The sequence below is a fragment of the Tachypleus tridentatus genome, chromosome 2, assembly GCF_004210375.1.
Source record: "Tachypleus tridentatus isolate NWPU-2018 chromosome 2, ASM421037v1, whole genome shotgun sequence".
NCBI lineage: Eukaryota > Metazoa > Arthropoda > Merostomata > Xiphosura > Limulidae > Tachypleus > Tachypleus tridentatus.
The window spans coordinates 52,120,449-52,146,234 of NC_134826.1; the positions used below are offsets into that span (position 1 = coordinate 52,120,449).

Below are 25,786 nucleotides of genomic sequence, written 5' to 3' on the forward strand. Positions count from 1 at the left end.
ACAAACAAAACTCGCATTTTTTAATATCTTATAACCCTTCTAGCACTAATACGTACAGAAGGAATCATTAACTTGAAACTACACAGTGACGAAATATAGACGTTAAAACCACGACACGCAAGATTTCCAGTAAGACATATACAAGATCGCCCTAGACCCTGGATACTGTAATCGCTTACTCAACCAATAGAGTAAAAGCAGGGGCAAACCATTCATCTTCTGGAGGGGCAATAGTGTGTAATGTACTGTGGTAATTATGCCACTTAATCAATGGACCTGCGAGTTTGAAGATTTGACGTTCTTTATAGCTCCGTGGAGTAAATGTGAACTGTAAAGATATACCACCGTTATCAGTTTTACTGAGTAAATTCACCGACTGGAATACAACCGAAGAAGGAATACAGATAGAAGAAAGGTCTATAGTACCACAGTAGTCAGTAGTGAAACTTATTTAAAAAAAAAAAATCTAATTCCACCAATCACAATGCTTCTTGAACTATTTGAATCCCTCAAGGGCATCTTGAAGATTGACCCCTGTTGTATTGATAACAATGTTTTTCGACTACATTACAAAGTCACGGTTTTAATGTTAGCCGGTCTGAGTCTTCTAATCACCAGCTCTCAGTTATTTGGGGATCCGATTGACTGTATAAGTAATGACGACATTCCCCACGAGCTACTGGATACTTATTGTTGGATTCATTCTACCTTCACCCTCCCAGGTGCTCTACATAAAAAAGTGGGGGTGGAGATCCCCGCTCCTGCAGTAGATAAATATACACCCGGAGATGAGAGGGTTTACCACAGGTACTACCAGTGGGTCTCTTTAGTCCTCTTTCTTCAAGCTATCCTTTTCTACGTTCCCCGGTACTTATGGAAAGCTTGGGAAGGTAGTAAAATTAAAAGTCTTGTAATGGACTTGAACACTCCCGTTTTGACTGTAGACAAGAAGAACGAAACAAAGTGTATTTTAGTTTCATACTTGAAGGAACATTTCAATAATCACGAGATGTATTTCTTTTACTACTTCCTTAGCGAAGTCATGAACTGTGTCAATGTAGTTGGTCAGATGTACTTGATGGACACCTTTCTCGGTGGTCAGTTTACCACATACGGTACGCAAGTCTTAAAGCTTTCAGAAATGGACCAAGAAGACCGAGTGGACCCAATGGTTAAGGTATTCCCCAGACTGACCAAGTGTACTTTTCATCGATACGGGTCGTCAGGCGATGTCCAGCGTCACGATGCGATATGTCTTCTGCCACTTAATATCTTGAACGAAAAAATCTACATCATCTTGTGGTTCTGGTTTGTTTTCCTTGCTCTCATATCCGGCTTGGTGGTCATCTACAGAATAGCCATAATCATCTGGCCTCGTCCTCGGCTCCTACTTCTCAGGTTCCGATCTCGCCTTGCCGATAAGAGAGACGTCAATTTTATCATCCAACAGTCTAAAGTCGGTGATTGGTTTCTACTAGATCTACTCTCCAAAAATATGGACTCCGTGCATTTTCGGGATGTCATTGCCGATTTACGGAGAGAAGTTGAAACCATGAAACCTCTCCCAAAGACACAAAACTTGCCGATCAGAGGAGCCTCCTCTACTTGAACAAGTCCAGAATTCTACCGAAAAGAAAACATTTTTTATAACAACCGAATGGGAGGACGTTTATTGTTTGAGAAAGTGAAACCAAATATTAATATTTCTACTTACGATCTATATTCTTGTGTGTGTGTATTAAGTTTTTTATTCCGAATTTATGAATGAGGGCATTTATAATGGCGTCGATATTTTGTCACAGCTATAAGTTATAATAATACCCCGACATGTTAAATATACACGAAATGTTTGTTTTATTATAGCAAAGCCACATTGGGCTATCTGCTGAGTCCACCGTATACATGAAATACAGTAAAATATTAATTCTTTTATCAGTCTGTTGTTGTTAAGCACAAAGCTACACATTGAGATGTCTGTGCTCTGCCCACCGCGGAATTGAATTCCGATTTTTGCCGTTAGAAGCTCTCAGCTATAACAAGCACACCGAAGGAGAACAATATTTTTTTTACTTGCACAATAAGAAATAGTATTCACACTTTATTTCTATACAATTTTTTCTTATTATTTTCTCAATAAAAAGCTACGCAACGAGATGCCCACCATCTGTTCCCCGGAGCGCATCGAACCCCAGATTTTAGTATTGCAAGTCCGTAAATTTTCCGCTGACCTACAGGGGGACTAATGTTTTCAATTCTATTCGGATTTTCTTTAGCTCTTAGGAGACCTAATAAAAAATTCTCTTATTTGCACACCGTCACATTCGGGTGGGTAAGTATCAACATTATTCTAATCATTAAGAATGGCTTCTGGTCTTCATTTAAATGTGACGTAGTAGGAACCGACGTTAATTTGACTGAACTAAGAAATTTCGATCTTATATCAGTCAATTGCATTTCTTTTAAATTAGAAAACTGATTATCTGTATTTTCAGATTTGTTCTTAAGCACGTGCTAGTTGTGAGTATATTATCTTTTCCAATATGCCTGACAACTTGCAAACGGAAGTTTTCAGTTTTATTTTTACTTGAAAGACCATTAATATGTAAAGGCAGCTGATGTAAAAATGAATATTATAATCAAGTCGTTCCGTTTATTTTTATTATTCCATTAGCACGTGGGTTTAGTATAGTTATTACGTCTCAGTGTTCAACAGTAATCGATAAAAAACACGAAACTTAAATACAAATAATTATTTTGTGTGTAGACGTGAGGACGTTCCTTGGTGGTCTGTTGATAACTTCTTAAACGTCCACATTTCATTGATAGATTAATGAAACCATTTTAACCAAAAGTCATTCTGAGTTGTATTGTTTTATTTTGTCTTTTTATTGTTATTATTATGTATATAAATAATAATATGAACATAATGATAATGAATTACTGCTTAGAAAATGTTTATTTTAGGAAGGTTTACAATTACTGTACTGATATCTTCATTTTAGACGTACTTTTAATTAACATTCAGTTAACAACAATATATATAATGCACCAAACTTTAACTTTCTTGTTTCCTTCCCTTTGGCATCATTTCACACACCCAGATTCACTCTATACTCTCTAACTTTCTTGTTTCCTTCCCTTTGGCATCATTTCACACACCCAGATTCACTCTATACTCTCTAACTTTCTTGTTTCCTTCCCTTTGGCATCATTTCACACACCCAGATTTACTCTATACTCTCTAACTTTCTTGTTTCCTTCCCTTTGGCATCATTTTACACACCCAGATTCACTCTATACTCTCTAACTTTCTTGTTTCCTTCCCTTTGGCATCATTTCACACACCCAGATTCACTCTATACTCTCTTTCTTGTTTCCTTCCATTTGCATCATTTTGCACACCTAGATTTACTCTATACTCTAACTTTGTTTCCTTCCTTTGCATCATTTTACACACCTAGATTCACTCTATACTTCTTTCTTGTTTCCTTCCATTTGGCATCATTTCTGCACACCTAGATTTACTCTATACTCTAACTTTCTTGTTTCCTTCCTTTGGCATCATTTCACACACCTAGATTCACTCTATACTTTCTAACTTTCTTGTTTCCTTCCTTTGGCATCATTTCACACACCTAGATTCACTCTATACTCTCTAACTTTCTTGTTTCTTCCTTTTGCATCATTTTACACACCTAGATTCACTCTATACTCTCTAACTTTTTTGTTTCCTTCCTTTGCATCATTTCACACACCTAGATTCACTCTATACTCTTTCTTGTTTCCTTCCATTTGGCATCATTTCGCACACCCAGATTTACTCTATACTCTCTAACTTTCTTGTTTCCTTCCCTTTGGCATCATTTCACACACCCAGATTCACTCTATACTCTCTTTCTTGTTTCCTTCCATTTGGCATCATTTCGCACACCCAGATTTACTCTATACTCTCTAACTTTCTTGTTTCCTTCCCTTTGGCATCATTTTACACACCCAGATTCACTCTATACTCTAACTTTCTTGTTTCCTTCCTTTGCATCATTTCACACCTAGATTCACTCTATACTCTCTTTCTTGTTTCCTTCCATTTGGCATCATTTCTGCACACCTAGATTTACTCTATACTTTCTAACTTGTTTCCTTCCTTTGCATCATTTCACACACCCAGATTCACTCTATACTCTCTAACTTTCTTGTTTCCTTCCCTTTGGCATCATTTTACACACCCAGATTTACTCTATACTCTCTAACTTTCTTGTTTCTTTTCATTTCGCATCATTTCACACTCCCACATTCACTCTATACTCTCTTACTTTCTTGTTTTCTTCCATTTAACATCATTTTACACTTCCAGATTCACTCTATACTATACGACTTCCTCTTGTCTTCTATACATCCACTCGAAGTTCTTTCATTGTTCATATTTACATTTGCAGATGTGTTTCATCCTATCTTCTTCATTTTCATACTTCTTGGTTCCTCCAGACCTTTTAGACTTTTAGTTAAAGTCCATACTTTAACTAGTTTTCCACCCTCAGTCCTCGGTTTGGATTCCTTTTGTTTTTATTCCTCTCAGTATCTCCATCAATATCTTTTCCAAATCCTATCTCCAACTTCTCTTCATCCCAAATTATCACAAAAAACAACAAAATGCCAGTCCGTGTGTAGAATGATTTCATTACAATAAATATGTTTCAGCTGAAATCCATTATCATTAATCCTGTCTTCTAAAAACCATCTACCGGATGCTTCTTTCTTCCAATCGATTCCTTCCATGGACTATCCAGAAACTCCAAACTTTGGAGCTTACACATGCGTGAAGTATTAACATCGTGTCATCCTAATATTTTGTTTAAAAGGGATATAAACTTCAGACGATATTTATCAAAAAGAATGAAAAGGATAGACATTGATAAATGTTAGGCCTACTCGCTACACAGTGTAATATTCAAGGTGTTATATACTGTTTAAATGTTTCTTTAGTTAATCATGATATGAACGTAAAAAGGAATAGTGTATTTCAACAAATTATTATTGTTCCGGTAGTTTGGTACCAGTGAGCAAACAACTGGTGTTTCAATAGTTTTGTATCGAACAAATTATTGTTGTTTTGAAAATTTTTGTACCCGCTGAATAAACTTGTGGTGTTTCGGAGAGTTTGGTTCATTGGTGTATCTGAAACATTGAATTTCTGTTCTTGTTGACAAGTAGTTATAATAAACACTATAATCAGGCCTAGCTCATTGTCTGCTAATTTACCATTTTTCATATCCATCTTATATTAATATAATATTTCATTGAGTCAAAGTATAGGCTAAAGTAAGTTCCTATAATTTGAGAACATCCGTTTCTGTTTTAATTAAAGTCTTCGGTTTCGGTAAGAAAATTTTTCACGTGATACAAATAGGTGAAACATGTTTCCATTCACACTAAATAATATAATACACACATGACACATGCTCTATTTGTGCCTGTGAAGGTGAATTACTGTGTTGGTTTTCAAAGATAACTTAGTAGAACTGTTTAAGGTAAGTACTAAATTTGTGTGCCCCAACGATGGCTGTTTCCAGTAGCCATTCCTAATTTAGCAGTGAACGACTAAGGGAAAGGCAATTAGTCACCAACACCCACCGCCAACTCTTGGGCTATTGTTTTACCAAAGAATAGTGGAATTTACCGTCACATTATAACGAACCCCGGCTGAAATGTCGAACATATCTGGTGGGACCGGACTTCGAACCCGCGACCTACAGATTGTGAGTCGAACACCCTCTAACCTTCTGGCGATGCAGAGGCCCTTTTCTGTATGTGAGTGTGCTGTTAATTTTAATTACAAAAGTTGCAATGTTTATTTTATTCTTGTCTGAGTACTGTAGAGAAACATAACAAAAGGTGTAATATTGATACTTCTAATCAGAGTACCGTCTTATGTACACATGAGCTAATGATCAGGACAGAGACCCCTAGGTTTCAAATGTTGCCCCTAATCAAAAGCTGGACAGCCGGTTAGCAGCGCATATTACTACAGAAATATTGTCTAGCTTTTTGAAGAGAACAATATATTTCACTCTCACTTTTATAAAGCACTCGAACATTGGACCTTCTGGTTCACAATCCGATAACCTAACGAACAAGCAATAATAATCCATTGACACTAATTTGTAGCTTAAGTGTTTTCGTAGTTAAGTACCGTGGAAAAATATTAAAACAGGGAAACAAGCTGTTACTTAACAGTTATGTGGTGCCTCGATTTAATTAAAAAAAACTGCAGTTTGAGTTATAGATGCGTTATAAGAGTGACAGTTAATATAAAGTCCTTGATGCAGAGAATGTTTATACATGACTGTCTTCCTTCTAGTTTTTAAAAGTATAGAAGGTTACACCCCAACTTTTACAGTCTCTGACGTAGCCACTTAGCCACTGTGTTTATTTTTGTTTTAGCGAAAAGTTACACCTACTCTGTCCATCGCGGGGAATCGAACCTTGGATTTTTAATCCATACATTTCGGTTGACCTTCCAATAGATATATTCTTGTTGATGATACATTGTTATGCATTAAGCCACAATTAAACTGTTGGATAAATATCTCACGTACTATGAATTTAAAAGTTTAGTCTTACCAAAATTATAATTCGGTTTTCTGTTCAGGTGTGGACTAGTAGTTAGTGTGCCTGGAGTGTGAATCCGAGGAAACATGGTTTACGTTCTTACTGGAAGATAAAAAAAAGGCAAAGACAACGCTTTGCATTTTAAAGCTGTGGAAGCATTATAAGAATGACAGTCAAATCCCACTGTTCAGCCATTCATTCAAAGAGCAGTTGATAAGTATAACTAACTATCCACCTTTCATCTAGTCCGTCAGTTCTGTTTCATTCTTAGGACTAAAGAGCATTGAAAACTTAGTTCTACAAAATGATTTTCTGAAAGGGCTTTCTAAATATACAGAATTTTCTCCCATTTTTGGCATTTTTCTTAAGACTTGTAACTATACTTAGGAATATTTTATTAGTTTCTGTATTCATTCTGGCCACATTGTTTGGATGCTATTTTTACCGTGAAATTTAATTACACTTTGGAAATTCTTTAACCAGCTAGCTCCCTTTATAATCTAACCTTCTTTACTGCAAATAACTAGACGTCAAAAACCATATCTTGAAATGACGACTAACACGTTCCAGGAAATTCAAACCGTTTTATAATTGACCTGACGTTTTAAATTAAAGTAACTGAAAACAACTTGTAAGTTATTAAATTTTCAAAACTGATTAATTATTAATTTGTTGAAGCCTAATTTTCTATTGACTCGTTTCGTCATGGAGCTGGTTGAAGTTAGCTCGTGCCGAGACTGTAAATTCATAGGTTCATGGTTCGTGTTGGCTGTTTCTCCAGGAACATGCTTCATACTTTAGGTTAATGAATGCATTATAAGAGTGAGATCAGAGTCCATTGTTCGGGCAGACATCCAACAAGAGTAACTCGGAAGTTAACAGTGTGTGCTGTGAACTAGGTTTCTCTATTCTATCAGTTAGAAGTTAGGGATGGCTGGGATGACTACCTGTTTTCCTCATACAAGTGTTTTTGTTGATTTTTTTTATTGTTTTACCCCCTTTTCATACTGCTGAACAAGTAGTGGTTGTTGTTTTTTCAGCCAACTTTTAGTTAAACATCAGACAACACTTGTAGCCTTTGATGATGTGAACCCATGAAAAAGATGTACAGGGAACATCGCAGTCATTTTAATTTCTGGATTTTTATGTTTCTTGCTACGTACAGATCTACACAAAGATCTATCTGTGCTCTGCCCATCAGTGGTATCGAAACCCGGTTTCTAGCAATGTAAGTCCACAGACGTACCACCAGGGACGGATTTTTATGTGAATCTTTATTTTAATATTTTTATAAGTAAATTGTATGTTTTGTTACCTTATGAGTATTCTTAATTTCATTAGATTTGAGAGAGAATCTAATAATTATCTGAAAAAAATGTATTCTCAAGACAGTTGGTATGGGCATTAAAACTTAGGTCATCTCTGTTAACCTGAAAATGACCTAAGAAAGTCGAAACGTTGTCCTGTACATTATTTTAATGAAAGTTTTAATACCCGTACCGGTCGTCTTTAAAATATATTTTTACTACAAGTGGGTTTCTTGTCATAATGAATATTAATTTAACTGGAATATTTTACTTCGTTTAGAGTAAAGCTACATTGGACTATCTACACTAGAAACAGGGTATCGATACCCGTAGTGAGCAAAGCACAGATGGCTTTGTGCTTAATTACAAACAAACAAATAAATCTTGTCACAGTGACACCTGCTGGCTCGGTGGTAAATCTGAGAAATTTTAAAGCTTATAATTTGGAGAGAGGTTGATTCCTGGAGTGGGCACGGCGTAGATTCTCAGTTGTGAAACTCTACACTTGTTAGAGAAACACAGATTTATCATTTATCTTTCAATAATATGCGCGAAAGTTACGTCCGTGTGTTTACGTGTACGTGTTTATTTACATACATTCTTTGAATTGGCTTCTTAGAATCGTACGAAAAAAGATCATTTAGACACTAAACGTATTTTCTTGTATTTCTATAACTCTTATCAGTCGTCTCGTGCAGAGCTAGAAGTTAGTTGCGGCTTGTTTGTTTAAGTGGTATGTCTGGATTACATTTGTCATCGCTTCAGGTAACCTCTCACCCCAAACCAGTTAAAAGAGACGTCAGTGAAGTAATTCCATTTCATATTAGAGGTTGAGCAGCTAGATGCACTGGCATCCGTAGAGGAGACTGTAAATGTTTCTATATTTACTTTGCATGTTTTCTTTCTATCGTTATTTCACGTGTCGTAGGTTTCACTGTTATTGAATCATCAGACAAAACACGACGATTCTATTTCCTCTAGGCTAGCCATATCAGATTGCTATCAACAATGTATATGTAGCGAATGTCACTTCTCAGCGGAGTTCATGATTCTTGAACATCAGTCCGGTAAGGTCCAGATAGGTTTTGAAAATGTAACCGCGTAGAGCTCTTACAGAACCTGTTGTCCATAGGGCCCTTCAGGAGAATGGGCATATAGTACCAAAATGCCAGAGCCCGAGGACCAAGGGCGGCCCGAAAAAGGGAAGGAAAGAAAGAAAGAGGAAAAGGGAGATAAAAAGGAAATAATGAACAAAAGAGACCGAGAGACATTAGTAATGTAAGAAGTGGAAATAGGGTTGGGTTGGAAATGGTCATACGTAAAGACAGTAGAGAACTTTGTAAGTTAGAAAACTGTGACGAAATTTTAGCCGATAGGAAGCATATGAGCACTGGTAGCACCATGGTACAGAATGATTTTGACGCCCCCTAATTGTTCATATGGAACGTCCATATCAGGACTAAAAATAGAAGACGCCGAACTTCCCCTTTCAAGTCGTTATCTTACCAATAGTGTGGGGTTTAACATGATTATGTTAGAGAACATGTAACGACGAACTGTGTGGGGTTTAACATGATTATGTTAGAGAACATGTAACGACGAACTGTGTGGGGTTTAACATGATTATGTTACAGAACATGTGACGACGAACTGTGTGGGGTTTAACATGATTATGTTACAGAACATGTGACGACGAACTGTGTGGGGTTTAATATGATTATGTTACAGAACATGCAACGAGAAACTGTGTGGGGTTTAACAAGATTATGTTACAGAACATGTAACGACGAACTGTGTGGAGTTTAACATGATTATGTTACAGAACATGTGTCGACGAACTGTGTGGGGTTTAACATGATTATGTTACAGAACATGCAACGAGAAACTGTGTGGGGTTTAACAAGATTATGTTACAGAACATGTAACGACGAACTGTGTGGAGTTTAACATGATTATGTTACAGAACATGTGACGACGAACTGTGTGGGGTTTAACATGATTATGTTACAGAACATGTGACGACGAACTGTGTTGGGTTTAACATGATTATGTTACAGAACATGCAACGACGAACTGTGTGGGGTTTAACAAGATTATGTTACAGAACATGTAACGACGAACTGTGTGGGGTTTAACAAGATTATGTTACAGAACATGTGACGACGAACTGTGTGGGGTTTAACAAGATTATGTTACAGAACATGCAACGACGAACTGTGTGGGGTTTAACAAGATTATGTTACAGAACATGTAACGACGAACTGTGTGGGGTTTAACAAGATTATGTTACAGAACATGCAACGACGAACTGTGTGGGGTTTAACAAGATTATGTTAGAGAACATGTAACGACGAACTGTGTGGGGTTTAACATGATTATGTTACAAAACATGTAACGACGAACTGTGTGGGGTTTAACAAGATTATGTTACAGAACATGCAACGACGAACTGTGTGGGGTTTAACAAGATTATGTTACAGAACATGTAACGACGAACTGTGTGGGGTTTAACAAGATTATGTTACAGAACATGTGACGACGAACTGTGTGGGGTTTAACATGATTATGTTACAGAACATGTAACGACGAACTGTGTGGGGTTTAACAAGATTATGTTACAGAACATGCAACGACGAACTGTGTGGGATTTAAGAAGATTTTGTTACAGAACATGTAACGACGAACTGTGTGGGGTTTAACATGATTATGTTACAGAACATGTAACGACGAACTGTGTGGGGTTTAACAAGATTATGTTACAGAACATGTAACGATGAACTGTGTGGGATTTAAGAAGATTTTGTTACAGAACATGTAACGACGAACTGTGTGGGGTTTAACAAGATTATGTTACAGAACATGCAACGAGGAACTGTGTGGGATTTAAGATTTTGTTACAGAACATGTAACGACGAACTGTGTGGGGTTTAACAAGATTATGTTACAGAACATGCAACGACGAACTGTGTGGGATTTAAGAAGATTTTGTTAGAGAACATGTAACGACGAACTGTGTGGGGTTTAACATGATTATGTTACAGAACATGTAACGACGAACTGTGTGGGGTTTAACAAGATTATGTTACAGAACATGTAACGACGAACTGTGTGGGGTTTAACAAGATTATGTTACAGAACATGTAACGACGAACTGTGTGGTGTTTAACAAGATTATGTTACAGAACATGCAACGACGAACTGTGTGGGGTTTAACAAGATTATGTTACAGAACATGTAACGACGAACTGTGTGGGGTTTAACAAGATTATGTTACAGAACATGTAACGACGAACTGTGTGGGGTTTAACAAGATTATGTTACAGAACATGCAACGACGAACTGTGTGGGGTTTAACAAGATTATGTTACAGAACATGCAACGACGAACTGTGTGGGGTTTAACAAGATTATGTTAGAGAACATGTAACGACGAACTGTGTGGGGTTTAACAAGATTATGTTACAGAACATGCAACGACGAACTGTGTGGGGTTTAACAAGATTATTTTACAGAACATGCAACGACGAACTGTGTGGGGTTCAACAAGATTATGTTACAGAACATGTAACGACGAACTGTGTGGGGTTTAACAAGATTATGTTACAGAACATGCAACGACGAACTGTGTGGAGTTTAACAAGATTATGTTACAGAACATGCAACGACGAACTGTGTGGGGTTTAACAAGATTATGTTACAGAACATGTAACGACGAACTGTGTGGGGTTTAACAAGATTATGTTACAGAACATGCAACGACGAACTGTGTGGGGTTTAACATGATTATGTTACAGAACATGTAACGACGAACTGTGTGGGGTTTAACAAGATTATGTTACAGAACATGCAACGACGAACTGTGTGGGATTTAAGAAGATTTTGTTACAGAACATGTAACGACGAACTGTGTGGGGTTTAACATGATTATGTTACAGAACATGTAACGACGAACTGTGTGGGGTTTAACAAGATTATGTTACAGAACATGCAACGACGAACTGTGTGGGATTTAAGATTTTGTTACAGAACATGTAACGACGAACTGTGTGGGGTTTAACAAGATTATGTTACAGAACATGCAACGACGAACTGTGTGGGATTTAAGAAGATTTTGTTAGAGAACATGTAACGACGAACTGTGTGGGGTTTAACATGATTATGTTACAGAACATGTAACGACGAACTGTGTGGGTTTAACAAGATTATGTTACAGAACATGCAACGACGAACTGTGTGGGTTTAACAAGATTATGTTACAGAACATGTAACGACGAACTGTGTGGGTTTAACAAGATTATGTTACAGAACATGTAACGACGAACTGTGTGGGGTTTAACAAGATTATGTTACAGAACATGCAACGACGAACTGTGTGGGGTTTAACAAGATTATGTTACAGAACATGCAACGACGAATTGTGTGGGATTTAACAAGATTATGTTACAGAACATGCAACGACGAACTGTGTGGGGTTTAACAAGATTATGTTAGAGAACATGTAACGACGAACTGTGTGGGGTTTAACAAGATTATGTTACAGAACATGCAACGACGAACTGTGTGGGGTTTAACAAGATTATGTTACAGAACATGCAACGACGAACTGTGTGGGGTTTAACAAGATTATGTTAGAGAACATGTAACGACAAATTGTGCAAGAGGAATTTTTTCTTATTATTCTCTTGATCTGTAACTGGTGATACAAATCAGTGTACAAATAAGCTTTGAAAATATCAGTTTAGGCTTAGAAACTGTGTAGAAATTAATAGTCGGGAAGACATTGAATCTATCGGACAAAGCTTAGAAACAGTAAATAAATAATTCAATGTGAAAAAGAAAAAATAAAAGCATTAAAAACATCGTTAAAGTTTAGAAACAATAAAAAAATTGACATTCATGTCCTTTTTATAGTGTTTGTTCTCAATGTCAGCCATTTTATGAAACGAATACCGAGTTTATTGCTAGGAATATGACTGCTACAATAATAAAGAAAGTGTTAAACACTAGTTAACCCTAGTGTGCATTTCAGTTGATGGTTTAAGCTCTGAAACTTTTATAGCTATGAAATTATAGTAGAATTACGTTAAATGTTTGTTTTTTGAATTTCGCGCAAAGCTACACGAAGGTTATCTGTGATATCTGTTCCTAATTTAGCAGTGTAAGACTAGAAGGAAGGCAGCTAGTCATCTCCACCCACCGCCAACTCTTGGATTACTCTTTTATCAGCGAATAATGGAATTGATCGTAACATTATAACGCACCCAAAGATGAAAGGGCGAGCATGTTTGGTTAGATGGATATTCGAACCCGCGACCGTCAGATTGCGAGTCGAGCGCCTTAACCACCTGGCCGTGTCGGGCGTATAATAATAATGAATGTACCTAGTTAAACCTACGTGTGTAATATTTATCTCAAAGATAACGTAACATTCAAACATGTTCTTACTACAGTGTCGTTTTTGTTTAAGGATTTTTTTCCGAGGAAATGTTTGATTTGGGTTTTATTGTCTCTAAAAAGTCTGAATTTTATTATGTTTGTCGTATATTATGAATTAATTACGCGGTCTACATCCGATATTTAATAAACAAATATCACTTTTGTGCAGTGTTTGTTTGTTGAATTTTGCGCAAAGCTGCATGAGAGGCCCGGCATGGCCAAGCGTGTTGAGGCGTGCGATTCGTAATCTGAGGGTCGCGGGTTCACCAACGAATACTGGGATTGACCGTCACATTATAACGCTCCCACGGCTAAAAGAGTAGCAAAAGAGTGGGTGGTGATGACTAGCTGCCTTCCCTCTGGTCTCACACTGCTAAATTAAGGACGGCTAGCACAGATAGTCCTCGAGTAGCTTTGTGCGATATTTAAAAAACAAAAAACAAACAAGCTATTTGAGAACTAACTGCGCTAGACCAACGAATACTGGGATTGTTCGTAACATAGAAACACCTCCACGGTAAGTGATGAAATTTAAACACACAATTCGAGCTCCATAATCACCAAGCCTTATATACAGTAACCTTACTGTTGCCGTCAGTTTGAAATACATGTTAAGTTATTGAAAGATGACTTTAAAACAGATGAGCAATTGATCGTTTGTTTATTATTTATTTTAGCGCCAAAACGCGTGAAATTAAACTTGTATTTCAGCATTGATATAATGGTTGATAAGTTATTTGTTCTTATAGATACATTACACAGCGAGATTTCTGGATTTTCGATACAGCTGGACGTCCTGGCAAATCTGAAAAATACTAAACGTAGAAGGAACAAAAAGTATGAGATGTGAATTCCTTTATTGTTGTCAAATCACAAAATCTTTACTCAGATCAAGGTGATCTCGTGGTTAGGGCGCTTGACTCGTGTTTTGCGAGTTCGAAGCCCATTTAGCCGTATGTAGTTATAGTGATACAGTCAATCCCATTATTTGATTAGTGTAGGACTAAATGTTGTTAACTAATTACCATCTTTATATTCCGTCACTTCAGATAGCCCTCGAGTAGCTTTGCGCTATATCAAACAAACAAACTTGTATTATACATGTGAATCGTACAATTTTAGTTCTCGTTGTCTTATAAACGGGGTGTTTTTAAAGTTAATTACAATAGCGGGTATGTTGGAAACAGAAAGGTAGAACAGGTTTGTTTGAATTTCGCATAAAGCTACACGATGGCTGTCTGCGCAAGCCGTCTCTAAATTACCAATGTAATACTAGATGGAAGGAAGAAAACTAGTCAACAACACTCACCGCCAACTTTTGAGCTACTCTTTTACCAACGAATAATGGTATTGACTGTTACGTTATGACGTCCCAACGGCTGAAAGGACGAACATGTTTGGAGGAACAAGGATATGTACCAGGGATTCCCAGACTGCTTTTCGAGTATTCCTAACCACCTGGCTATGTCAGACCATGTAAGTTGTCTACCATGCAACCATATTTGTCGACTTCAGTGTTATGTAGTAAAGTTCTGGACTCAGCAGATAGCACAATGTGGCTTTGTTATAAGAAAACACACATGTAATAAGGTTCACCTTTCACGGGTTAAAACCATCTCAAACATTTTTAATTTGCATATTTTAGGATGGTAATATATAGTATAATATTTCAATACAATTAATGTATACATTTTTATAAAAGGGCTTGTCCGTCTAACTGCCTCCCTCCACACACACGTACACCAGTAGTATAGCGAAAAATCTAAAGACTTATAACAGTAGAAACCGGGTTTCGATACCTGTGGTGAGTAGAGAATAGACGGCCGATTTTGTTGCTTTGTGCCTAGCATCAAACCAACCCAGCGAGGGGCAAAAAAACTTATCTCACAGGTGCGCGTATGTTTAAGACACCTTTGGTCACAATATTCTTTATTAAATATAACGTCACTAATTTCAACATAGCTTATAATTGCTATTTATTTGTTTATTTATTCGTAAGCTCGAATTAAAAGTTTAGTTTCTCAAACACCTGGTAAAGGCAATGCGTAAAAATGACGTCATCATTTGTTATTAAACAGTTTTTTTTTATATGTAAAACGTATTTATGGTAAATTTTGTTCTTAATATTGAAAATACAGCGTCAAAAGTTATAAGTTAATTTCATAAAATAAACTCATTGTTTAATTTGGTCATAGGAACAACTTAGCGAAAAGATGTTGCAGTATTTTCATAACTTCATTCCCATTTTAATTTCACCGTTGTTTCTATCTCAATAATATAATTTTATTTGCTCTTAATGCCAATAGATGGCAACACCGTTATTCGAGTTTATTTAAGTTCGTACTAATTAAAACCACCTGTTTGTTGAATAGAAGAAGAGTTCGTGCTCTATAAATCGTGGTTTGATACCCGGGGCGGACACAGCGCTGATAGCGTAGCCTATTATGCCGCTTTGTGCTTGAAAACAAAAACAAAGGAAATAAGTTATTAGGAATAACTTGAAGCAACTAACTTAAGTATAGATTTTCTCGCGCGTTGTTTAAAGTTAAGCACAAAGCTACACAGTAAGCTATCTGTGCACTGCCCATCATTTTTTAAGTCCGCAGACAAATCGCTATGGGACACGTAAAATACTAACAAATTAATGTACCAACTCTTTATCTGAGGGTCGCAGGTTCGAATCCCCGTCACACCAAACATTCTCGTCCTTTCAGCCCTGGGGGCATTATAAGTAACGCTCAATTTCACTATTCGTTGGTAAAAGAGTAGCCCGAGAGTTGGCGGTGGGTGGTGAAGACTAGCTGCTTTCCCTCTAGTCTTACATTGTTAAATAAGGGATGGCTGGCGCAGATAGCTCTCGTGTAGCTTTGCGCGAAATCCTGAACAAACAAAACCAAATCTGTGTTAGCGGATTGTGTATATTTTTATATTAATTGTTTCAACTCTGTTGGCGGGTTATATTTACTGTAATCGCACTAAATTAATTATACTGAGGAATCACATAGGATAAAAAATACATGCAAATTGTTGACAACAAACTAATAATTCGAGCTGTTTCCCTTTTTCTTGAATGTGTGGTGAAATTAATACTATTCTGTTTATGATTATTTTAATTAATTTACTAATTAGGTGGTAATTTCGATAATATCAGCTGAGGTTGACGTTAATATGATTTTGTTGCACTCGTATTGTGCGAACGTCACTGTTTTTAGTTTATTTTATTGGACATTCATTGGCTGAAAAGGAAAAGGTTTGTTCTTTGTTCAGAAGTCTGGCTAATATTAAAGACTGTATGGGTGATGGGGGGAGCTGTTTTTTCTGAATAGAGTTAAAATGTGGACCTTTCCTTCCACGCGAAGAATTTAAATGATTAACAAGAAGGTGTATACTTAAAGTCATTAGAAAATACTGGACTTGTATACTTTCTTCAGAGTGTTAGATTGTCTTGCAAGTTCTACCATTTTGTGATTTCAGAATAATATCTGGGTAGGAAACTATGCGGTTACATTCTGTTATTTTATATATCTTTTAACTTGAATTGTACTTTTGTTTTTTGATTCAAGCAATTAAAATGTTTTACATTTCATATGGATATAACTTTGTAATACGTAATTTATTGTGAAACTTTGTTAAGTCATCGCCGCTTTAAGGGGCCCTGCACCACGCATATTATATACCAAGTAGGGAAGCAACGTGATTGGTTAAAAGTATACAACGAATAAAATAAATAACAGTCCTTTAGGTCGCTGTGGTGTAGTGCTTACTAGTAGAATTTGGTAGAGGCTAAGTGCCAATTAGTTGTTGTCTTGGTTGTAAAGGAAAATTTGATCTAGGTTAAAGTATTGAAAAGTTGTATAAGCAGTTAGTATGGATATATTAGGGGGCCTTAAAGGATTTTTTAAAACTGAATATACTATAATCGACAACAATGTTTTCAGACTACACTACAAGGCCACCATGGTCTTTCTCGTGGCTTGTAGTCTTTTAGTAACCGGCAGACAGTATATCGGTGATCCCATCGACTGTATTTCGAAAGACGATATTCCCACGAACTTGCTGGACACGTTTTGTTGGATTCACACAACGTTTAGTATAGAAGGCGCGTGGCACAAAAAAGTTGGGGTCGAGGTTCCTTATCCAGGAGTAGATAGTTATTCACCAGGAGAAAAAAGAATTTACCATGCCTATTACCAGTGGGTCTGCTTTGTTCTGTTTCTTCAAGCAGCCTTGTTTTACATTCCTCGCTACTTCTGGAAGGCAATGGAAGGTGGCAGATTAAAAAACCTCATCTTGGGTCTGAACTCTTGCGTTTTACCAAAGGGTAGCAAAGATGAGAACCGTTCACTTCTCGTAGATTACTTGATGGCGAATATGAATAACCACAATTTGTACTTCATCTGCTACGTGCTGGCCGAAGTCATGAACTTTGCCAACGTGGTTGGTCAAATGTTCTTGATGGACACTTTCCTCCAAGGAGAGTTCTCTACTTATGGTTCCAAGGTCATCCAGTTCACCGAGTGGGACTGGTCAGTTCGATACGATCCAATGATCAAAGTGTTTCCTCGACTGACAAAGTGCACCTTCCACAAATACGGTTCCTCCGGCGATGTCCAGCGTCACGATGCCATGTGCATTCTACCGATCAACATCATAAACGAAAAGATCTACGTTTTCCTCTGGTTCTGGTTTGTTATACTGGCCATCCTGTCTGGTTTGGTCTTAGTTTACCGAGCATTCATCATATTCGTTCCCAGACTGAGATTCCTCGTTTTACGATCTCGCTGCCGTTTCGTTAACCAAGATTACCTGGAGTCCGTAATGGAAAGATGCAAGTTGGGCGACTGGCTGATTCTCAGCTTCCTGTGCAAAAACATTGACCCCCTAAATTTCAGAGATGTCATAACCGATTTTGCACGAAAACTAGAAGGAAAAGAATTCGACAACGCTTGAGTTTTCAGTTAGTTGGTAAATCTTGGGAACTTCTGTGAGAAGAATGTGTAGATTATGTTTATATTTTGTTTCTGTTTTATGTATTTAAACTATGATTCTTCATCTACCATAGATCTCATTCCGGATTCTAGTTGTTACCAAATATAATTACCATTCTCTGTATTATTTTGCTAGATCCTGTGAATATTTGAGTTGATTTAGTTTTATTAAGATCGCTAAATGTCTGGACAATTATTCTATCACTTCTCAGCGCTATTTGGTAAGCGATGTCTTGGCCTTAAAATTTAGTTTTTGGCCCCAAATTAATGTTTGATGAAATTCTATAAAAAATCTTATCTAAAGTCATTGCTCTTCGGGTGTTTTTAAGTTTCCACCAGCTGGTTGGTTGATAAATATGTAATAAACCGAGTCTTGTTTAGTGTTACGCGTGTAATTTAACGAGAAAAAAAACATTAGCAGAAATATGGATATTAGATGGAGTTAAGCCTTGTATCGCTTTGTTTCACATTCATTTAAAAGTTCTAGAAAGCCCACAGTTTCCCACAAAAATGAACAATTTTTGACCTGTGCACAGGAGAAAAGTGCACACTTCAAGCAGTTAAGGTTTCGAACCCCCTACCCACACACTTCAAATTTATTTTAACAAGCTTGTACTTAGTATCATAAAAGCCTAGATTTCATTGCTGTTATATATACATACACGTAGCAAAGTTCCTTTTCATAAAGTTGTACAGAAAAAAAATGTACTTAGTTGCTGTGCAATGATACGTATGAGGAACTAATACAGGATATTCCTGGGTTTGTATGTGCAAATCATTGTGGTTAGAACTTGCATTAGTATCTACCTGTGTTATAGATCAAATGCTAAGAAATAATCAAAGAATTGTCGTTACAAGTCGCGTGTTTTTGTGATATTGTCTCATGAAATGTTTTGTAAGGAGAATTTAAACATAGAGGACCAAATCGTTAATCGACAGACAGCTAAAGTTAGTGACTTTTATGTGTTAACACTTTGTCTTGTATCTCGTAGATGTTTTTGTGAATTATTTCCTTAGATAAAGTTCATGTGACTTTTATTATTTTTATTAAAATATTACAATGTGTTTTGGTTTAAAAATGAGTTCTTTAGATTTACTACAATTTACCGATATCAAATACCTGCGGTTTAAACTGGAACAGACGAGTCAGATTTATGTTTGTTTTATTGCTGTATTTCTGCTGTTCCAAGTTGTAAACCTTCTCAGAATCTCATAGCTAAAATTTGTTTTATATTTGTATTTACATTGTTTTATATTTCCATCGGAAACTTTAACTGTAGAACAAGTTTGAAATGAACAATTTTTTTTTATGAAATAAAAATGTGGATAAACGACTTGTGAAGTCCTGTATTGTGTTGTTTCCTTGTTGATGTAATACGCTATTCGAACTCTCTAAGATGTGACATTCATGTTGAATTAACGTTTGATTTCCTGTCTCTGAAGTAGAGAAAGAAATCGACACGTTTCGTGTAACACGTGAGGTAGTGGTAAAACGGAAATGGAATTACTACGCTTTATATAGAACATTTCCGGTTTGCCTACAGCGTATGGAGGGGGTTATCCGCACGGATTCTGAAAGCGCTACTGAAAAGACTCCGTCAACTTGTCGGACTGAATAATGGGATCTGATTGTTATTTTTATATCGCAGCATACACGGTTCAAAGTGCGGAGCGTGTTTTTGCGGCGAAAAGACGAGTCATCAATCAGATGCTAACGTTGATCAAAGCTCCACTAATGTGCTCATTAGGCTTAAGTCATAATTTGAAGTCCAGTAGTGGCTAATGCAATAACAAAACTACACTTTGTGTCGCATTTCATAACCAATAAAAGACGTTCCTCATTTCAAATCTTGTTTTGTTGAAAGTCTGACGTACCGCGTCATTATGATACTACAATTATGTTTTAATTCCATTTTTCACACTTTGATACCATATTGTTGAAAAATCCCTGGATTCATGTTATTAAGCATAGCTGTGATAAAGACAAGAGGGAGAATCATAACAGTTTAAGTTCTATAAGTACCTGGTTTAGGCTTAGCTGTTATTGATTCTGTTCTACAAGACAATCTTCTGGCTGTTTTTTTGTGTGTAAATTTCCTTATTTGTATTACCTAGGTTCGTTATTAAGCCTACTGTGTGCATAAATTAATGTGGCGGATTAGTGGTCTTCAAAGTCGTGGATATGAGTCCCCTTCACACCAAACATGCTCGCCCTTTCAGCTGTGGGGGCGTTATAATGTTACAGTCGATTCCACTATTCAGTGATATAAGAGTTGGCGGTGGGTGGTGATGACTAGCTGCCTTCCCTCTAGTCTTACATTGCTAAACTAGGAACGGCTAGCGCAGATAGCCCTCGTGTAGCTTTGCACGAAATTCAAAACAAAAGAAGGCTCACATTGATGAAAGTTAGATTTCGATTCTCGTGGTGAGCAGAGCACTGATAGCTCATTGTGTACCTGTGCGCTTAACAGCAGAGAAAATCATCCACGTTTGTGTAAATATATACATACGATGAACATCACTTGCTGTTTCCGAAACGGTTTATCAACAGAACATTTGATAAAAGGTGTTAACTTACTGTACTCGAAATGACAAGTTTCCAATATATTTTTAGCAGTAATATATGCCTTAAGTTCCCCTTTCACATCAAACATGCTCATCCTTTCAGCCGTGGAGGTGTTATAAACCACCAGTCAATCCCACTATTTCTTGGTGAAAGAGTAGCTCAAAAGTTGGCGGTTGGGGGGTGATGATGAATAGCTGCTTTCCCTCTAAAAATGAATCTCAGCTGTTCTGAGATACATGTTTATTTCAAGTGGGTTTTTCGTCATCAAAAATGCTTTCCCTCTAGTTTTACACTGCAAAATTAGGGACGGCTAGCTTTGTGCCAAATTCAAAAACAAAGAGATAAACAAGCCTTAAAGTAATTCAAAATTTGTTTGTGTGGTTCAGTAATGGCGTCACCAATTTGGTCAGTAAATACTGAACGTGCGATTACCGAGGAAGGCCCTTTAAGGTGAATAATAGATTTTATACTCTGGGAGTTATTCCGGAAGTAGTGGTTGGTCACAGCTCCTGGGGCTGGATTTGTTCTTAGATTTATGATGACGATATACACACCTGGAGATGACCTAAGAAGGTCAAAACGTTGTTCTGCTCTAAAGTTTTAATACCAGCCGTCTTTAGAATATATTTTGTTCTTAGACAGTTTTATTATGGTGTGAACATGACTCGTCATTCAGTCGTAGATCATTCATTTATAGATTCTTTTAAAATCAGGATGCCACTTTATAAAGTTATTATAAGACGAATTTTCTATGTTATAGAGAAAAAAAAAACATGGTACTTTCTGGTGTGAGTGAATAGTGTGATTTTGCAGTTACTCTTATGACGGTTCCACGACTCATAGTTCCCTATTATAACCAGGGATCGAATTAAAGAATTTTGGATATCTGGGCACAGACGATACGGAAACATCCGCATATAAAAATACACGTGTAATAAATAGTACGTTGCTAACAGTAAGAAATATCCTTAGGAATATTGGAAAGTATATTTCTTACAAATATAAAAAAATATCAATATGTGTGTGTGTATGCGCGCCCAATATGTGTGTGTGTATGCGCGCCCGCGCCCTAAAGGTGGGGAGTGACCAGTGAAATTTGTTTACGACTAAAGAAAGACATCTATAATTACGGCCCTACCCCCAGCGGCTCAGCGATATGTGCGAAGGTTTACGCCGCTAAAAATCAGGTTTAGATATCCGTGGTTTTCACAGCACAGACACCCCATAGTGAAGCTTTGTGCTTAAGTACTAACATATTGACACTCATATAATATGTGGCCCGGCATGGCCAGGTGGTTAAGGCACTCGAATCGTAATATGAGGGTCACGGGTTCGAATACCCGTCTCACCCTTTCAGCCGTGGGAACGTTATAATGTGACGGTCAATCCCACTATTCATTGGTAAACGAGTAGCCCAAGAGTTGGCGGTGGGTGGTGATGACTAGGTGCCTTCCCTCTCGTCTTACACTGATAAATTAGGAACGGCTATCGCAGATACCCCTCGTGTAACTTTGCGCGAAATTCAAAAATAAACAATGTATATACATATATATATATTATGACAGCCTAGTAACTGACTTGCTTTTTTTTTACATATTTTTCTGTAATCTTACGAAAACAACAATACGTACTTGTAATGCCTGAATATTAAAACTTTGCGGAAATTTTTTTTCTCTTCCTTGAGTCCAGTTTGGTTCTTCTGATTGAAATGATCTTTTTGTTTTAGTTAGTAAAACGGCCTGGCATGGCCAGGAAGTTAGGGCGCTCCATCTGCAATCTGAGGGTCGTGGGTTCGAATCCCCGTCCCACCAAACATGGACGATCTTTCAGCCGTGGAGGCGTTATACAATAACGGCTAATCCCACTATTCGTTGGTAAAAGACTAATCCAACATTTGGCTGAGTGGTGATAAGTAGCTGCCTTCTATTTAGTCTTACACTGCTAAATTAGGGTCAGCTAGCGCAGATAGTCCTCCTGTAACTTTGCGGGAAATTCAAAACAGACATACATAAGAACCTAAATACCGACAATTAGAAACGGCAGATTAAAACAACGACATATAATAATCATACGTTATTTACATCAATTCAGATGAGTTTTCGATGTTACTTACGAAAAAAAAGTTCAAGTGTCGTTGCTGTTACGATAACAAAATAGCAATGTTTACATTACACATGCTCCTGTCTTCAGTTTAAGGAATTCTCACGCTTTAGTGAGAAAGTACCAACTGTGTTTTTGGTGGCTCAAGGTTGGCTGTTTTTTGGAATTTTGTGACGCAAAGTACAAGAGCAGAGAAAACATTTTCTCACATATTTGCTAAATATGCCAAGTTGAACTTTCACATGGTGGAAAAACAAAAAAGTAGTCAACACAGAGTAATGTCGTACGACTTATTTGGACAACAGGAAATTGCATTAAGCCTAACCCTACAATGAAGTGTTAGGACTCCAGGTGAAGGCTCATACAATAGAATTACAAGTGTGTGTATCCTAAATCAAAACGTATTAGTAACAGTGATATAATAACGTACTTTATTTACTTAATTCATCTGATTTACTTATACTCAGAAATACACATCCTTTCTATAATTCTACGCAAACAAAAGTATTTGCCACATTACAAACAGCACTTCGTTAAGCCTAAATACTAGAACCTTGCGAGTTCTGAGATGAACTCGTGTTTACTAAGTAACCACCCCAGTTTTATCAAGGACATCAGTACATTGGAAACACTCTGTGTGTTCTTCAGCAGTGACTTCTTGTACGAACTGCACAAATAATCTAGCCAAAGTTTAGCAGTAGATATTAATAAACAAGGCTGTGACATTTTGGGAGATTTATAGAGTAAACCTGGGTGTGACCCTGTTTATCTTATAATGTTGTTTAGGTATTACCATCAACAGATCGTTTCTTTCTTTAAATGTTAGCAATTATCTGTGAAGATTATTTTCCCCTGTAAACAGTTCCATCATACCTGAGTTTTTTCATGTTAACTATTATCTGTGAAGATTATTTTCCCCTGTAAACAGTTCCATCATACCTGAGTTTTTTTCATGTTAACTATTATCTGTGAAGATTATTTTCCCCTGTAAACAGTTCCATCATACCTGAGTTGTTTCATGTTAACTATTATCTGTGAAGATTATTTTCCCCTGTAAACAGTTCCATCATACCTGAGTTTTTTCATGTTAACAAATATCTGTGAAGATTATTTTCCCTTGTAAACAGTTCCATCATACCTGAGTTTTTTCATGTTAACTATTATCTGTGAAGATTATTTTCCCCTGTAAACAGTTCCATCATACCTGAGTTTTTTCATGTTAACTATTATCTGTGAAGATTATTTTCCCCTGTAAACAGTTCCATCATACCTGAGTTTTTTCATGTTAACTATTATCTGTGAAGATTATTTTCCCCTGTAAACAGTTCCATCATACCTGAGTTTTTTCATGTTAACTATTATCTGTGAAGATTATTTTCCCCTGTAAACAGTTCCATCATACCTGAGTTTTTCATGTTAACTAATATCTGTGAAGATTATTTTCCCCTGTAAACACATTTCCATCATACCTGAGTTTTTCATGTTAACTATTATCTGTGAAGATTATTTTCCCCTGTAAACAGTTCCATCATACCTGAGTTTTTTCATGTTAACTATTATCTGTGAAGATTATTTTCCCCTGTAAACAGTTCCATCATACCTGAGTTCCATCATACCTTTTTTCATGTTAACTAATATCTGTGAAGATTATTTTCCCTGTAAACAGTTCCATCATACCTGAGTTTTTTCATGTTAACTATTATCTGTGAAGATTATTTTCCCCTGTAAACAGTTCCATCATACCTGAGTTTTTCATGTTAACTATTATCTGTGAAGATTATTTTCCCCTGTAAACAGTTCCATCATACCTGAGTTTTTTCATGTTAACTATTATCTGTGAAGATTATTTTCCCCTATAAACAGTTCCATCATACCTGAGTTGTTTTATGTTAACAAATATCTGTGAATATTATTTTCCCTTGTAAACAGTTCCATCATATCTGAGTTGTTTTAAGTTTAGATGCATCTACCAGAATTACTGAACTTTCCCATGGTAATCTGTATTCTCTAAAATAACAGTAACATTGTCCTTATATGTTTAATGTAGTGATAACTACATTGGAACTTTAACGTTGTTCTTTTCTGATCTTTGTAAAAACGTTACCCAATAATTCTGTTGAAAATAACAATTGTAACTTTTGATGTGCTTCAGAAGAAAGTGACACATTTCTAAAAGAGTGACACAACTTATAAGAAAGTTACACCATTCAGAAGAAAGTGACATTTATAAGAAGGTTACACTATTTCTGAGAAAGTGACACCATTTCTAAAAGTGATAATATTTATAAAAGAGTGACAGTATTCAGAAGAATGCAACGTTATTTGTAAGAAAGTGACACTATTCAGAAGAAAGTAACATCATTTGTAAGAAAGTGACACTATTCAGAAGAAAGTGACATTACTTGTAAGAAAGTGACACTGTTTGTAAAATAGTGACACTATTCAGAAGAAAGTGACATTATTTATAAAAGAGTGACACTATTCAGAAGAAAGTGACACTATTTATAAAAGAGTGACACTATTCATAAGGAAGTAACATTATTTGCAAGAAAGTGATACTATTTATAAAAGAGTGACACTATTCAGAAGAATGTAACATTATTTGTAAGAAAGTGACACTATTTATAATATAAAAGAGTGACATTATTTAGAAGAATGTAACATTATTTGTAAGAAAGTGATACAATTTATAAAAGAGTGACACTATTCAGAAGAATGTAACATTATTTGTAAGAAAGTTACACTATTCAGAAGAATGTAACATTATTTGAAAGAAAGTAA

General features: G+C 36.5%; 3 protein-coding genes across 5 annotated transcripts in view; all 3 read left to right on the plus strand.

Annotated features, from left to right (window-relative positions):
- The window catches only part of LOC143243809 (uncharacterized), a 90,917-nt gene that overhangs the window by 55,251 nt on the left and 9,880 nt on the right, over positions 1-25,786 (plus strand). Inside the window, exon 8 of one of the 3 annotated variants that reach the window (XM_076487484.1) lies at positions 4,699-5,238. The exons of 1 other annotated variant lie outside the window; for it this stretch is intronic. In XM_076487484.1, coding sequence (XP_076343599.1) covers positions 4,699-4,702 — 4 coding nt within the window. In that variant the 3' untranslated portion in view covers positions 4,703-5,238. Of the gene's footprint in view, positions 1-43; positions 217-4,698; positions 5,239-25,786 lie in introns of those variants that run through there. One more of the 3 variants, XM_076487483.1, reaches the window with a different exon arrangement.
- On the plus strand, positions 262-3,152 carry LOC143243806 (innexin inx2-like). The gene has a single exon (XM_076487476.1). It carries the CDS (start codon positions 485-487, stop codon positions 1,607-1,609), a length of 1,125 nt encoding a protein of 374 aa, XP_076343591.1. The 5' UTR covers positions 262-484; the 3' UTR covers positions 1,610-3,152.
- On the plus strand, positions 17,088-19,673 carry LOC143243808 (innexin inx2-like). The gene has a single exon (XM_076487478.1). The coding sequence runs from the start codon at positions 17,219-17,221 to the stop codon at positions 18,299-18,301; it is 1,083 nt and encodes a 360-aa protein (XP_076343593.1). The 5' UTR covers positions 17,088-17,218; the 3' UTR covers positions 18,302-19,673.

Excerpts from the sequence above, each read along its gene's own strand:
- LOC143243806 (XM_076487476.1), top strand. The coding sequence starts at position 485 with ATGCTTCTTGAACTATTTGAATCCCTCAAGGGCATCTTGAAGATTGAC.
- LOC143243808 (XM_076487478.1), top strand. The coding sequence starts at position 17,219 with ATGGATATATTAGGGGGCCTTAAAGGATTTTTTAAAACTGAATATACT.